The 16100-nt window shown below is 58.6% G+C and overlaps 1 protein-coding gene across 1 annotated transcript in view; it reads left to right on the top strand.

Moving 5' to 3' along the window:
* Positions 1–16100, top strand: part of ELMO1 (engulfment and cell motility 1) — a 201958-nt gene that overhangs the window by 53895 nt on the left and 131963 nt on the right. Inside the window, exons 13-14 of the mRNA XM_051978426.1 lie at positions 1479–1583; positions 4853–4961. Coding sequence (XP_051834386.1) covers positions 1479–1583; positions 4853–4961 — 214 coding nt within the window. The remainder of the gene's footprint in view (positions 1–1478; positions 1584–4852; positions 4962–16100) is intronic.

Genomic DNA, 16100 nt, shown 5'->3' with positions numbered 1-16100 from the left:
TTCTTGCCTGAAGCAAGAGCGCAGATTGAGTCTGCCCCAGAAACTGGTGTCTCTGCTTTTTATGTCTCCATAAAAGAAGCTGCTCTGCGGGCTGATCCTCCGCCGAGGCATCGGGCGAGCTGATAATTAACTAGGCGCTCCTTCAAAGAGACTCTGTGAAATTAAATTATTTCGTTTTCTGACTGGAAGGGAAATTAAAATAGGATGCATGCATTGTTTTTCTGCTTTTCCCCCTGTAGACTGTGTCTCAGTAGGGCATGAGAGGCTTTTCTATCCCCCTTCCCCCAGATCTCCATGCCCACACCCCATCCAGGTCAGTCTGTCTTCCTCCACTGACCCTTAGAAAGGGGCAGTTTCCGTAGCCACACAGTGTCCCCCCGCCCCCCAGGACTTATGCATGTGATCTTCATTTAGCCCTACAAGTCGCTGAGATCCATTTATCTTTGTCACTTTCTCCTGTCTTCTGTTTCTTCTTGCAGAAATTATTTTCACTTGGGATTCTTTGCACAGAAAGACTTGGAAATCCCCCCTTTGCTTTTTGGTTTCTGTATTTTTCCTACTCTTTCCTTTCCTTTTTCATAATTGCACACTATTATATAAGTCTGCATGGGGTTCCTCAGTACCCAATACGTTTCCTGCTAGTAGTTTCCTTGGACATCGACGCACTGGAGTTTGACAATGACATTTCTTGGAGTATTACATTTGGAGTTTGTTTTGGCTTCTTTCAATTCATCTGCAGCTTCCAATGGCTTTGGATAGTTTTCTTCTGTGATTTCTTAGAATGTGTATAATATGCGCCCAAGCTTTTTATTTAATTATACTTTCTTGGAGAACACGAGGATTTTCAAGTTATCTGTGGTTTCTCTTGTTTCCGAGTTTAGTACTTTTGAGAATAAATGTAGTTATATTTTCTTCCTATTTTTTTAAATCTTTGGGTTTTGCTTTTGTATGTCTTATTATAGCGTTGCATTTTTAAGTTCTTTTCCCACCCTGTTGAGTTGTTTTTTTTTTTCCTAGTGTCTAGTACTTTCCTAGTGTTTTCCAGTTTCTATTCTAAATTTTTTATTATCTGTCCAAATTTTCCTTAAAAGGTCTCTTTTGACAGTTTCTCTTTACCTTATTTCAGCAGGCTTTCCACTTTCGGTTCTTAAGACCAATATAGTTGTTTGTAATGGAGCAAGGAGTCACTGCGGGAGTGTCTGGAGCACAGACCTGGAGTCAGGCCGGGCGTTCAGATCCTGCCTCCCTCCGGCATCATTCACTGCTCCAGCTTCTCTCTGAGCTGAACCTTCCCGTCCCCGTCCCCTATCCTGAGTTCCCTTCTCCTAAGCTGGAATTTTGTCCCAGGCATCTTAAATCCCCATGTTTGACCTTTGCTGTCGGTTTTTCTCGTTCCTCCCGTCTCTCCGCTCCGTCCCCATTGACTGTTTCTTCTCGGTTTTGTGTGGCTGACGCGTCGCTCTCCCGGCTCTCCCCAGAACCACGTGAACCCAGCCATGGACTTCACGCAGACTCCCCCGGGGATGCTGGCCCTCGACAACATGCTCTACTTTGCCAAACACCACCAAGACGCCTACATCCGGGTAAGTGTCCGCCCCTGCCGGGTTACCATGGGCGGCCAGGGGTCTGACGGGCCCCCTCAGAGCCGGAGGTTTGGGTCCGAGAGGGTTTCGGGCCTTGTCACTTATTCCTCAGAATAAAGAGAGCTCAGAGGCACAAATGAGCAGCTCTTCACGGGTGGCTAAGGCTCCCCGGAGGCCTGCTGCGGGGACAAGGACCGAGGCAGGAACAAAGGTGTCCCTCGCTCAGGGAGCTTCGCTCTTTGCTCCGTTTTTCCTGGTCTCCATGGGAGAGAGCCTGCAGATGGGCTCCTGGCCAGAATCTCCCCATTTCTCCTCAGGGAGGTTGGGAAACAATGATTGAGGCCTCCAGCCGGGCTGGCCGGGTCTCTCCCCCAGGGGCTCCTTGTCCCCTCGTGTGGGCTGGTGGTTCGGTGCCCGGCCCCGGAGCCAGGAGGCCTCGGCCCCCAGCCCTTTCCTCATCCTTAAGTCCTTCTAGCAGCTGCCCTCTCCCAGTTGGTTGTGAGGGTCAGGGGAAAAGGTTGATCAATGGGGAGCATTTAGTGGGCATCTACTAGGTGCTAAGCCCTGGGACACAAGAAAGGGGACCTGCCCTCCAGGAGCTGACAGTCTGGCAGGCTCCCTGCAGTCATGGGCCCAGCCCTGGAAGGTGGGGGGAGGGGTCCTGGTGGGGGAGGGTTTGGAAGGCAGAGGGGAGGAGGGAATGAGCCCCTGGGGGGGATCACGGCTTCCCACCCTAACCCTCCTGACCAATGACTGCCATTTGTCTGCTCCGTTCCCCCTCCCCCTCTAGCCAACTGTCCATCAGGACCCTAGTCAACTACACTTCCTGTGCCCACCGAGGCCCAGGATGGCCCCGCCCACTCCCCCCTCCTGTCCCCAGGCAGCCTGTGGAGGGACCGAGTTCAAGTTCAGCCTCAGACTCTTCCTACCTGGGTGACCCTGGGCAAATAGATCTCTTTCTTGTTTGCCTCCATTTGCCTTGGTTTCCTCCCCTATAAAACAAGCTAGAGGAGGAAGTGGTCGGCCCCTCCCCCGTCTGCCCATTCCACGTTGGTCCCCTTGGCCTTCCCCCTCCTGGAGACTTTTGGCCCAAGCCTGGAAGCCCCTGGATGCCCTCCGCCGCCCCCCCCTCAGAGGGCCAGTCCCAGGACTTCCTGGTCTCTGTGGACCGCCTCCCCAGGCCAGTCCGGACCCACTCTGGCCCCCCGTTGCCCCTCACCGAGGACTTGGCAAGGACGAGCCCCTGAATCGGCCGAGGGCAGGTTGTTCCCCTTGGAGGGGCAGCCCCGGCTGAGCTGGACTGAGGGCGCCCAAAGCGAGGGCCGGGGTTTGGGGGCCCAGGAGCCCCTCCTGCCGAGCCCACCAGAAGGACGCCTGTCACTGGGGAGCAGGGGACCCCAGGCAGGGCAGAAAGGGGAGCCTGGCAGCCCGGTCTGGCAGGGGATGGGGCCCCACCTTAGAATGGCTAAGCTCAGACTTCCAGTGGCACCCCCTCCCCAGGGCTCTCAATGGTCCCGAGTCTACTCGGCCCAAGCTGGGCATCCCACGGGAAATCTGCACCCAGATTGGGGGGGAGGGGGGGCAGAGCATCCGCTAATTTACAGAACTTCACACACGCCCAGGGGGAAGTTGGCAGCGTCCCACGCTCCATAATTGCAGGACAGTTCATAGCCCATAATTAAAGTTAATGACGAAGTAAATGATGGGAATAAAGCTTTGTGGCAGGTCATTTTTTGTTCTCCCAGCACCCACCGCTCTCTCCTCCCCTCGTCCCGAAATCTCGCCCGAGGCCCTTGCCAGGCTCGCCCTCCTCATTTACTCATTCGTTATCTATTCCCTTTCTTCCTGGAGACCCACTTCTCTGTGCTCATCTGCTTACTTGTTCCTCTAGAAGTTTATTTAGCTATAGAGTCATTTACCCAGCTGCCTAGTTCCTCATTCATGGAGTTCATTTTTCTCTACGTGTCCACCTTCCGTTCATTTGTTCATTTGTCTCTGGCTCCTTATTTGTTGAGATCGCTCACTGTCTGTGATCCCGGCCACGTGAAGCCCTTCCCCGGCCTGCCGGGCTGGCCTGGACCGGGTTGGAGAATGGAGGAATGGGGCCAGGAGGGCTCAGGGAGGGGCGGGAGGGCTCAGGGAGGGGCCGGAGGGCTCAGGGAGGGGCCAGGAGGGCTCAGAGAGGGGCCAGGAGGGCTCAGGGAGGGGCCAGGAGGGCTCAGGGAGGGGCCAAGAGGGCTCAGGGAGGGGCCAGGAGGGCTCAGGGAGGGGCCAAGAGGGCTCAGGGAGGGGCCAGGAGGGCTCAGGGAGGGGCCGGGAGGGCTCAGGGAGGGGCCGGGAGGGCTCAGGGAGGGGCCGGGAGGGCTCAGGGAGGGGCCAGGAAGGGTCAGGGAGGGGCCAGGAAGGGTCAGGGAGGGGCCAGGAGGCTCAGGGAGGGGCCAGGAGGGCTCAGGGAGGGGCCAAGAGGGCTCAGGGAGGGGCCAGGAGGGCTCAGGGAGGGGCCGGGAGGGCTCAGGGAGGGGCCGGAGGGCTCAGGGAGGGGCCGGGAGGGCTCAGGGAGGGGCCAGGAAGGGTCAGGGAGGGGCCAGGAAGGGTCAGGGAGGGGCCAGGAGGGCTCAGGGAGGGGCCAAGAGGGCTCAGGGAGGGGCCCAGGGCCTGGAGCAGGTCTCCGCCTTGGAGGGAGATCTCAGTGGGCTGAGTAGGATGGAGCTGAGAGAGATTGGGGGAGCAGGAGGTCAAAGGCTCCATCTTTTCATCCTTTGGCTGGTCACACGCCGCCCTCCATTTGTTTTTATCTCCTCCTCCTCAGCTCCCCTCCCCCTCCCCGGCTTTGGGTAGAAATTGGGGCTTTTGGGGTGCTGGCCTCCAAATGTAGAACCACATCGGTGATCCTGTGGCTCTGTCTGGGGTGGGGGAGTCACCTTCTCTCACTGAGAAGGGGCTGGGGAGGGAGCCAAGCAGAGTGGGGAGGGCCAGAGAGGGGCGCCCCACCTGTGCCTTTGACAGCTTAACTTAAATATCATTCCCAAGCAAGGGGACTGCGTGCCCCCCCCCACCATAATGGCGATTTCTGGGGCAATTAATCCGCCCGCGAAGCTGCTGCAAGCCCAGCACAGCGGCCGGACCTCTGTGGGGAAGGAAGGCCGGGAGGGGCCAGGGCAACGGGAGCTCCCGGGAGGCAGGTCCTGCTCTGTCCCCTGCCTCTGCCCGGCCCTCGGCCTCGGCCCAGCCGGGAGCCCCCAGACTGACCCTTCTCTCCCCCCCCCCAGATCGTCCTGGAGAACAGCAGCCGGGAGGACAAGCACGAATGTCCCTTTGGCCGCAGCAGCATCGAGCTGACCAAGATGCTGTGCGAGATCCTGAAAGTGGGCGAGCTGCGTAAGTCCGCCTGGGGCTGGGAGGGCGGGGGCAGCGGCCAGTGCCCGGCTCCTGGCTTGGGCCTGCGGTCCGAAGGCCGGTGTCCGCTCCGGGGCTGCCGATGGCCGAGCTGGACTCATGAAGTTGGGGGGGGGGCTTCCCAGAGGAGAGGGAAGAAGTGTTCTGAGACGTGGGGGGCTGGGCGCTCAGCAAGTGAGACTGGAGCCGGTGCCCGCTGGGGGGCGCCGGTCCTGGGGCGTGTCTGCAAGCCCAGATGAGAGCCGGTGCCCGCTGGGGGGCGCCGGTCCTGGGGCGCGTCTGCAAGCCCAGATAAGAGCCAGTGCCCGCTGGGGGGCGCCAGTCCTGGGGCATGTCTGTAAGAGCCGGTGCCCGCTGGGGGGCGCCGGTCCTGGGGCATGTCTGTAAGAGCTTGTGCCCGCTGGGGGGCGCCATGCGGTTCTATGTCTGTAGCGCCTGCTTTTGGGAGACAGTTGTGGGGGACTTCCCAGGGAGGCTGCGACCAGTCAAGGCCCAACATGGCGCCAGCGGGACCGGGATCTTGGGCTGGGATCCCGTCTCCACAAGCGCCCGCTGTTTCTCCTCCTGTGGAATCTGGGCCCGCTCTAGAACCCAGGACCAGCCTGGGGCTTCTGGGAAGGGAAGGCCTCCCAGCAGGGGCGTGGCCAGCCGCAGCGTTTTGCACTTTGCCCCAGAATCAATAGGGAGCCAGGGACTGTGGTAGAGCAGGGCAGGGCTGGGGCCCTAGGGGGCGGGACTAGAGGCTGAGAGACCAATCAGCTGTTGGGCTGTGTTTGTGCGTCATTTGGCTTTCCTGCAGATCGAGGAGGGTCTAGAATGCTGCCCCGGGCAGTGCCAGCGCCTCTGAGTCACAAGCCCTGGGCCCCACAGGGCTCTTTGCTCCCCTCCCTCCCCCCTCCTCCCATCCGCCCAGACCGCAGACGTCCCAGCCAGCTTCCCTACCGTGGCACCAGGCCGGGGGCAGGGCCCGGGGACCGCCCGCAGTTCTGCTCGGACCAGGGTCCGAGCTCCGCCCACCTGGTGAACTGTAGTTCGGATGACGGGGCGGTTTCCGGTGCACGCGGTGACCTCCCCAGGCTTGTCCCTGCTCAGCGCCCCGGCCCGGGGGGCCGGACTTCCGCCCTCCCTTCCGGGGCAGTGGCGCACCCACGTGACACGCCTGGCACCCTCCCCGTCTCTCCCTCTTGGACACAAACTGCAGCCGGGCCCCGGGCGGGCAGCGACCCGCGTGGGAACCATTCCTCCTGAAAAGCTATTCTGAGATCGGAATTGCCCATTTCCGCGTCATTCATAGAACGAGTGCGGCAGCCGCTTGCCGTGTGTGCCCGGGAAGGTGCCAGGCCGCTTTGCACGGGGGCTGGCACAACGCAGGCGCTTAATAAGCGTGTGTGGATTGACTCGTCTCTTGCACCTCTGCGAGGGCAGTTTTGGTCACGTGGGCTCCGGTACCGAGAACAGAATTCAGGCCCCCAAAGAGCTCGGACCACGGCCAGCACAGGGCGTGCGGAAAGTGCCGGCCTGGGTCTGCATGGGCTCCGAGGGGGGGCCCCGCCCGGGACTGAGCTGTCGCAGCCACTGCCCGGAGGTCTGGAGCTGGGGCTGCCGGCTGGTCCGTAAATGCGGCCCCTCCGTGGCGCGCTGCCCTGGAAGCTGGCATCCTAGGGGAGGTGCCCCCGAAGGCGTGCTTTCTCCTTGTCCGGCAGGCAGGGATCACTGGCAGAGTCTGCAGCCCCGAAGGGGCCGGCAGGGCCAAGTGGGCGCAGGGTCGCCCGGGTGCCAGAGGCCAGCCCGTTCTCCGGGGAAGCCGGCTGGGAGACCTGCTGCTGGCGCGGGGCTCCGTCCTTATTCACCAGGAATCCGAGGCACGCAAGGCCCCGTGCAAGCCCCTCGGCTCCCCTAACCTCCCTCATTCTCTATCCCTCATTGCAGCGGGTTTTGCAGGGGCGCCTGCTGCAGGCTCCAATGCTTGGAGTCCCCAGCTCCTCCTGCGCTGACCCCACGTGGCCCGAGGCAAACCTTCCTGTGCAATTTCCACCCATGGAGTGAGGGATTCGAACCCAGGTCCCCTCCAGGGCGGACCCAGTGAGATGCCAGCACCAATCGCCCCCCCCCCCCATCTCCTCCATGACGGAGGATCCATCCGTAGGGAGGGCGTGTCCTTCCATCCGCCACCGGCCCGGGAGATGATCCCAAGGCTTGTCCCTGGTGGGGCAGAGGAAGGCCCTGAGCCAAGGTCCCATGGGGGGCCGCAGGTTCCCCTCCTTGTTCCTCTTCCAGCCAGCGGCCCAAGAGCTCTGGGCCGGGAGCTGCTGACGGCAGCCGGTCCAAATCCTGCTTCATGGACCAGATGCTGCTGCTCCCGCCAGGGCCAGGCAGGTTCCTCTTCCTCCCTCCGCAGACCCCAAGGCCGAAGACTCGCTTGGGCCAGAGTTCTCCCGGCCCCTAGGGGCCCGCCGGTGTCTGAACGATGAACTCCCTGCTCGGGCGCTAGGCTCTCTCCCCCAGCGCTCTCCCTTCCCCCCATGCTCGCGTCCGCGGCGTTCAGTGCTCCTCGTCCAGAGATCTGAGCACCCAGACCCGCGACCGCACCCGCAGGGCCAGCGTCTCCCTTATCTCGGACAAAAGGCGCCTCTGGGGTTCGGGCAGTCCCTTGAAGGCGAGCTCTGCTCTCTGAGCGAGTCAGTGCCCAAAGAGCCCTTTTCCCAGGAGCACCTCAGGTTCTCCCAGGGTCCTAGACCTACTAGGGAACGGTGACGGCAAACTTGCCTCCATTTTTAAAGCCCCAGCGAGAGGCGGATGGGAGCCAGCTTCTTCTCTCGCTGCTCTCCCCCCACTCACCAGCCTGTGCTCTGTTGCCTATGACAACTCATGGAAGCCAGACTTTTGTAGGCAGGAGCTGGGAGAAAGGCCCCAGCGAGCAGTGTTAGAGCGCGCTCCCTCCCCGTGACCCCGAGTGATGTGACCCCAACTTCCCACGGCCAGCGGGCAGTCTGTGCTCCAGAAGCCACGGACCTCAGACCTGGTGCTCCAGAGCAAGATGCCCAGTGGCCCCGGGGATCCAGATGGGAGGCCCGGGGGAGCCGATGGGGGGCCCGATGGGGGGCCCGGGGGAGCCGGATGGGGGGCCCGATGGGGGGCCCGGGAGAGCTGATGGAGGGCCTGGGGGAGCCGGATGGGGGGCCCGGGGGAGCCAATGGGGAGCCCGATGCGGGGCCCGGGGGAGCCGGATGGGGAACACAGGGCAGACCAGCACCTGACAGATGCAAGCTGCTGGATTCCCTGATTACTCCTCCGGGAACACCATTCCTCCATCTCTGCAGGCCTAGGGGTGGTCAGTGTCTGGGAGAGCTGGCTCGCAGTAACGAGCTTTGCCAGCAGGGGCGCTACTGATCCAGCTCCCTGGAACCCTTTTAGCTCCAGACAGAACATGATACAAAATGTGTGTGGAAATCCCCTAACCCGGGGTGTCCGTACGACCGCTGGGTGTTACTGGACTAGCGTGGGAAAGCCTAGTAGTGCTCCCCCCCTCGCCTTGCTGCCTTACTGAGTGTGTTTGCTTAGAATTGTGCGAAAATGAGCCTGGGAAGTGACTGATAGAGAAGCAGCGTTTGGGGACCGAGATGGCTCAGAGATGGGAAAGGGGCCGAACTGTGCGGAGAACGGAGGCTGGGCCAGAGGCCCGCTCTGTCCCAAGCTCCTTCGGGCACCGCGGGGCCAGGGCATCCTCCACCTCACTCCTTTGGGCTCTGATTTTGTGGATTTCTCACCGCTGGAACTTTATCTGCTGATAGGCCGCTGGGTAACTCAGTCTCAGAGAGATGCCGGGGGCCACCGAGAAGCTGCCAGCCCCGCGTCCCCCCTTGGACCACGAGCACCTGAACTCGGAGCTCCCCGACTTCCCGTCCCTCCGGGATGTCTCTCATTCCTTTCCTAGCTTAAATAAGCGAATTGTGGCAATTTGGGCTCTCAGAGGGAGACTGTCTCCTGCCCTCCCCGGGTCCCCCGTTTCCTTACCCAAGAAACGCGGGGCTCGCCTTAGGCCAGGGGAGAAGCCGCCACACAGCTGGCCAGTGGCCGCTCAAGGAATTCTGCCTGAGTCCCAGCCCACCCAGCAAGCCCCTCCCCCTCTGCTCCAGAACCCCATGTGGCATCTATGGTGACTTTCAGATGTGGACCCGGTCTAGGGACTGCTGGGAAAGGCCCTCCCTCTCAGCGAGTCCGATTCAAGGAGAGTTCACGCAGATCCGGGTCTCCAAAGCAGGCAGCCGCCCCTCATTTTGAGGAAGTTTTCCTGCTCTCCATTGTGCTCCCGGCAACTGAGTCTCCTGCAGCTTTCCTGGGATTTCCTGGGATTCCTATTTCCGGACACCAATCTGGTGAATTCCAGAAGCTGATCGGGAGAGCCAAGCTGAAGGAGACGTCCCATCAGATGTCATCCGGTCCCGTGGCGGCTCCAGCCTGGCCCAGATGCCCGCCTTGCTGGTTTTCCTTTGCTATTCCGCTGACGGAACCAGCCAATGGCAGATCGAGCCTCCCGCGTTGGGCTCCCCGGCGGCTCTGGGGAGCTCTGCCGGGGTGAAGATCGCCCTTGTGTACCCGAGCATAGATGGTCCTGTGGGGGATGAACGCCTCCGCCCGCTCTGTCGCCCACAGTGCCTTCACCCTACAAATGCCCCCGATGTGGGTGACCCATTGAAGACCTCACGGGTACATGCATTGGATGGGTTTGGAGACATGCTAGAAATCTCGTCTCTGGGTCCCCTGGGAGTGCAGAGGGACCTCTGCTGTGCCTTCTACCTCGGTGTGACTGTGCAGGTTTCTGGGGGCAGGAGTCTGGTGTGTGCCCCCTGGTAGCGAATCCCTGAGCCTCTCAGAGCCTCTGTCTCCTCATCTGTGTGCTGTATTGCACCTGCCCTAGAGACTGTTGGGAAGAGCGCGTGAGATAAGGAAGGCAGAGCCCTCTGAAATGGCCCCTGCCAGGAGATGGAAAACTCCCTGGGGGGGGGGACCAGATCACAGTTCATCCTGGTGAGCTCCCTGCCCGCCCGCCCCCCCCTCCCCCAGCCTCCTCTTTGCTGTCTCCTCTGTGTCCAGATTCTCTGCTCACCATTGGCCACTTGGGGAAGACAGACTGAGCTCAGTGACCTCAGCCTTTGGGGGCCACACTGGCCTGTGGGAGGGCAGCAGGGAGGGGGTGCCCTCTGCAGCAGAGACTCCTTCTGTGGAACGAGGGCTTTCTGGGCAGCTCCCCTCTGTTCTGTTGTATTAGAACAACAGCTTGAGTCAAAGGGCTGGCACCGGTGAGCCCCAGACGCATTCGCCTCCTCAGACCACGGATGCCTCACTCAGAGATGCCCCTGAGCCCTTCCTCCTCATCTGGAGGATGGGTCTGTCGTGCCAGCCCAAACCAGGAGCCTCTTTTGGCTCACCGCTGGGGAGTCTTTGCCCACAGCTGGGCCAGGTCAGGCTCCAGAGTGTGCCTTGATGAGTTCGTGCTTGTTAATTGGATGGGCCCAGCTTGTGCCCCTGGGAAGCTCCCCCCCATCCCCTTTGATCACTGACCATTTCAGAGAGTGAGGGAAAGCCCCTCAGTCTGCTGCCACAAGCCCCCATGGTCTGCCACAAACCCCCTTGGTTCGCCACCACAAACCCCCTTGGTTCGCCACAAGCCCCCATGGTCCGCCACAAACCCCCTTGGTTCGCCACCACAAACCCCCTTGGTTCGCCGCCACGAGCCCCTGTGGTCCCTTGAAAGGACGCTCTCCAGGACAGGCTGCAGCGGCTGAGCCCTGCTGTGTAGACTGTGCAGGTGATAATGAGAACATAAGTAATTCCCTTTCCTAGGGGATCGGGTAAATGGGTTTAGAAGCCAGCCTTCTCTGTGTGGAGGTTTATTCTCCCATCAATCAGCCCAGTCTCTGAGTTATGGCCGGGCCCGGGGCTGGGCTGGGGGGAGGGGACCGGGCAGCCCTTCCCCCGCTGACCACAGGAGGCGATTTCTCGTGGTCTGGTCCCCAGGAAAGACTGTCTCGGTACACGCCGGAATTGCCTTTGCCGTGGGTTTCCTCGAGGAGGAGAAGCATTTTCTTGGGCTCCAAGCCGCGTTAATTTTTATAACTTAATTTCCGTGGGCCAGGAGGCCCATCGCTCTCGTTGCTATGGGAACGCCAGCTGAATTTCCTGGCTTTTCTGCATTTACGATATGAACAATAATGTGCAAGTAAAAAGGCATTTCTCCCTTTCTCCATTTCCTTTCTCTTCTCGCTCTTTTTCATGAACGTTGCTGGGGGAGAGGAAGGTGAAATATTTCCTGAGCGGCCTGGGCTCGGCGTCCTGTGACACGCGCTCACCGGCCCCTTTGTCTGGAGTGCTCTGGAGTTTTTATCTCATCGCTGGGGCAGCCGGAGCCACCGGAAGGCCTCCGGGGTCCGGGGGCCATGTTTGTATGGGTAACCCCAGCCCAGTGAGAGCTAGAGGAGACTGGCCCCGGTGGCTCACTCTGCGTCGGGGAGAATTAGGGGCCTGAACACCGGCCTGAGGGGGAGGCTGGGACCCGGACACTCTGAGGTCATGTTATGGCAGGAGGCCGGTGGTCAGGAGCAGAAAGCAGGCGCTCCCTGGGACGCCTCCTCCCCGGCTAATTTCTCTCACTAGGAGCTAAGCTCAGTCGCTTCTGACTCCTGCAGGAGCCCGAGTGCTATTTGTGCCCACGTGGGGCAAAGCCCTAGTTACTGGCCCTTCTGCCTCTGAGATCTCCTTGTACCTGTGGAGGCCTGATCGCCTCCTGAGCACTTGCCTTGAATCTCTGAGTGTCCTTATCTCTTGCTGCCAATTTGCATATTGATGGATACTTGTAAAACATTATGTAAATTATACATGGTAGTGAATATGTTATCTAATCAAATGGCCTTTAGGGCTAATTACAGTGGAGGGGGGGGGGGCCTCCGGAATGTTAACCATCCCTTGTGGCGCAGGGGCGAAGGCCCAGCCCTTCCCCCCAACAAGCTTTTCTGGACAAGCCTCCTTTCTGTAGATGGCGAGGGCCCGGCCTGGGCCGTGGCAGGTGGACAACGGGCCCTCTCTTTTCTCCTTAGAAATGCAAAGCTCTTCCCAGGGGGCTCATGTCCGGGGAGTCCCTAGGCCGCCCACCCTCAGAACATGGGAGCGGGCTCATCCTGGGCTGAACATCCACCCACAAAGGCACCGCGCTAAGCACTGGACGTAAAAGGGGGCCCTGCCTCAAGAAGCTTCCGGCCTAATGGGGGATGAGGTCTCTCAGCAGGCTGTGACTCTGCTTCTGTCTGGCCCCGTTAAGGAGGTGAGGAAGTGGTAAGAACAACTACAGGCTGGTGGCCCTTGGGGGCCCCGGGGATTCTTGGAAGGACGCTCCCGCTCCCAGGAAGGGACGCAGATAAACACAGCGCAGATGGATGTCGCACTCTCAAGGAGGGGTGCAGACGGACGTGGCGCGGACGGACACAGTGCTCCCAGGCAGGGACTCAGACGGAAGCAGAGTTCTCAAGGAGGGGTGCAGATGGACGTGGCGCAGACGGACACAGTGCTCCCAGGCAGGGACTCAGACGGATGCAGAGTTCTCAAGGAGGGGTGCAGACGGACGTGGTGCAGACGGACACAGTGCTCCCAGGCAGGGACTCAGACGGATGCAGAGTTCTCAAGGAGGGGTGCAGACGGACGTGGTGCAGACGGACACAGTGCTCCCAGGCAGGGACTCAGACGGATGCAGAGTTCTCAAGGAGGGGTGCAGACGGACGTGGTGCAGACGGACACAGTGCTCCCAGGCAGGGACTCAGACGGATGCAGAGTTCTCAAGGAGGGGTGCAGACGGACATGGCGCAGACGGACGTGGCGCAGACAGACATGGCGCAGATGGATGAGGCGCAGACGGATGTGGTGCAGACGGACGTGGCGCAGACAGACATGGCGCAGACCGATGTGGCGCAGACGGACGTGGCGCGGACGGACGTGGCGCGGACGGACGTGGCGCGGACGGACACAGTGCTCCCAGGCAGGGACTCAAATGGATGCATCGCTCTCAAGGTGGGATACAGATGGACGTGGTACAGACGGACATGGCGCTCCCAGGCAGAGACTCAGATGGACACGGAGCTCTCAAGGAGGGATGCAGATGGACATGGCACAGACGACACTGTTCCCAGGGAGGGATGCAGGCGAACGTGGCCCAGACATGGAGTAGACGGACATGACGCGGACAGACATGGAGTAGACGGACACGGTGCAGACAGACATGGTGCTCCCAGGCAGGGATGCCGATGGATGCGGCGCTCCCGCGTGTCGGCTTTTCTTAGGCAGTTGTCAGTCGGTTGCATTTGGAAGGACGCCTTTATGCATCCCTGGTAGGAAGGCTACCTCTCTGTAAATATATCTGGGTGTTAAGCAGTGGGTGCCAGACCAGCTGGCACGGGGAGCCTGTTGGCAGCCTCGGAACCCCGCCTTCCCATCCCCTGCCCACTCTGCCCCAAATGGAAAGGACTGCTGGGTTTTCAGGAACCTGCCTGGGAGGAGGGGGAGGGGCCCCTCTTGGGCCCTCTGCTGCTGGAAGGCCAGAGAGACGTTTGGAGGGATTAAGCTGGAGCTGGTCCACAGCAGCCTCTGCAACATCCTAATAATCTCCAGCCTCAGAATGGAAATTAAAATCCCGGGGCTGAGCTGTTGAGACCTGATTCCCCACTCCAGTGAGAAAACATGAACAGACAGAAACAGCTGGGCCACCCATGGATCCCCTGAGTGCAGCCCCGGCCCCCAGGAGGCCGGAAATCCCTGCCTTTATCCTTGGCCGACCTACTTATGAGGCCGGTGCGTTCTGAGGGTCCCGGGCCTGCTTACCCGCCTACCCTTACTCCTTCTAGGTGAGGAGAAACGAGGCTTTCATCTGCGGCTGAACAAAAGGTGTCCGAGGGAACAGAAACCATCTCTGGTGACCTGATGCGGTCCATATCATACTCTATTTCTGTTTACTTATAATTTATATTTATGTTTATGCATCTACGGGGCAGCACCCTCAGTAGGTGGGAGTAGGAAAGGTCTCGTGGGAGGCAGTCCCTGAGCCCTCAAGCTCAGGAAAGATCAATGGACTGAAAGGATCGGCGCTGGCCAGTGCTTCCAGACAGGGAGAGGGCTTGAAGGATTCAGAATGTGATTTGGCGGAGGTGACGGGCATCCCGAGCTGGTGCCAGACCACATGTTCTGTGCCTGCTGCAGGGGGGACCCCCACCCCTGCTCCTCCTGCTCTGGGCAAAGTCTGCCAGCCAGCGGGGCTCTGCCTCCCCCCCACTCCTCTCCCAGTTCTTGCCCAGACCTTCATCATCCACATCTTGCTTTCCCGTGGGCCCAGGTAGACTGCTAAGCTATGAAATTGAAGTCACTGACACCGAGGGGATCTCAGGTAGGAAATTAGGGTAGAGAAAAGGGGGCCCGGGAGTACTGAGCCCGAGCCAGTAGGACCCTTTCCTGACTCTCAGACCCCAGCCCAGTAAAGTAGGACTGAGACCCTCTGAGGCTCAGTGCTGATTGGGGGAAACTGAGGCAGTGGCAGGAAGGGCTTCCCCAACATTGATACCAATTGGACTTCTCCAAGGTTATGAGACACACGAGATGGGGATCCCCTCCCCAATTCTGTTGGCTGGGGTGAGGCGGAGTAAAGAGCTCCACAAAGACAGTTCCTCAGTGGGCTTTCATGTTGACCGGTGAGCCAAGTCCTGTCGTTTGTGTCTAGGGGGGTTTCATTTTACTCTGCTGATCCTGACAAGTGTCATTGAGAGCCGAGTCCCACGGGAGCCCACCTCTCGTCGGGGTGTCGCATCTGCCTCCATGAGCCTTCCCAATGATGTCAGCCACACTCCCCGGCATTTGCCCCCTCGAACCCCTTCTGACAGCCCCCCTCCCAAAATCTGGTACCTCTGGTAATTTTTTAAACGAGAATATTATCAACAATCCCCTATCAAGTTTGGCAACTTTTTACACTTAAATACATTTATCTCTGCCCACAAAATAACTTATTAGACCACCTCCAGCTCTTCCTCATCAGCTCTATAATTGCCCTTTCATTTCTGTTTCTTTTGCTACGGCCCATGTCCATCCATGTGCGCCCATTCTTCCACCTCAGTCTTCTCTTTCCTGCATTCTGCCATAAAGGTCTTTCTAGAGTTCTTAATTTTTTGCCCATTTATGAATCTTCACTGAATTTGAGTGTTCCATTGCCTTTGTGTACTTCAGGTTATTTAACCTTATTCTCTTGTTGCACATTTAGTTTTTTCTTTTATTACGAATAACACATCTGTAAAAATCTTGATCCAAATCTTGGACCAAATTTTTAAAAATGTCATTAACTATTTCCAACAATGGAATCATGGGGTCAAAAATATGATTATTTTTATAATTTTGCTAAGTACGTCAGATTATGCTCCAAAAAGAAAAAAAAAAAACACCCTCTACAAGCCTGCAATTCCACCAACAATGACTGAGTGTGACTGTTTTCCCAGTGTCCTCTTCATTGTGATCAGACCCCGCACTTTTCAGGGTGGCTAAGTGCTTTGCATCTCTGCCCATATGATCCTCACAGTGACCTGGAGGTGGGGGCAATCATTGCATTTCTTGCTTTTAATCATTTTGCCATAGACAACAATTAGCTGGGGATGAGGTGGGCGCCCCAGAGTGGTTTTATTTTTATTTCTTTGGCTTTTTATTTCTTTGGAAAGTTTGCTTTCCCCCTTTTAAGAACTGTGTTTGCCTGACCACTTCTCTGCTGGGATCTGCGGCTGCCCTTGTGAATTTTGAGTAGCGCTCTCTCCATTTTGTCAGCTCTGACCTTTGGAGCATTGTGTTATTTTGTTCCTGTCACTTTTGTCGTAGGGAGATTTTGGATATTTCTCTAATTAAATACGTCTTGCCTCTCCCAATGATATATTCTGTTTAATGTACCAAAAGCCATCTTTCCTCCACAACTGAGAAAAAGCAAACGCTTCTACCTTTGATAGGCTTTAAAAAATAAAGCTTAAGTCCATCATCTAAATGGAAGTCCCAAGGGTCTGTTGGGAGCCGGCTTTCCCGTCGTGCTAGTAGCATTTCTTTTTGTGTTCAACG

This window comes from Antechinus flavipes, chromosome 1 (assembly GCF_016432865.1).
Source record: "Antechinus flavipes isolate AdamAnt ecotype Samford, QLD, Australia chromosome 1, AdamAnt_v2, whole genome shotgun sequence".
Classification (NCBI taxonomy): domain Eukaryota; kingdom Metazoa; phylum Chordata; class Mammalia; order Dasyuromorphia; family Dasyuridae; genus Antechinus; species Antechinus flavipes.
The sequence above is the reverse complement of the archived record's forward strand: the minus strand, read 5'-3'. Positions and strand labels throughout refer to the sequence as shown.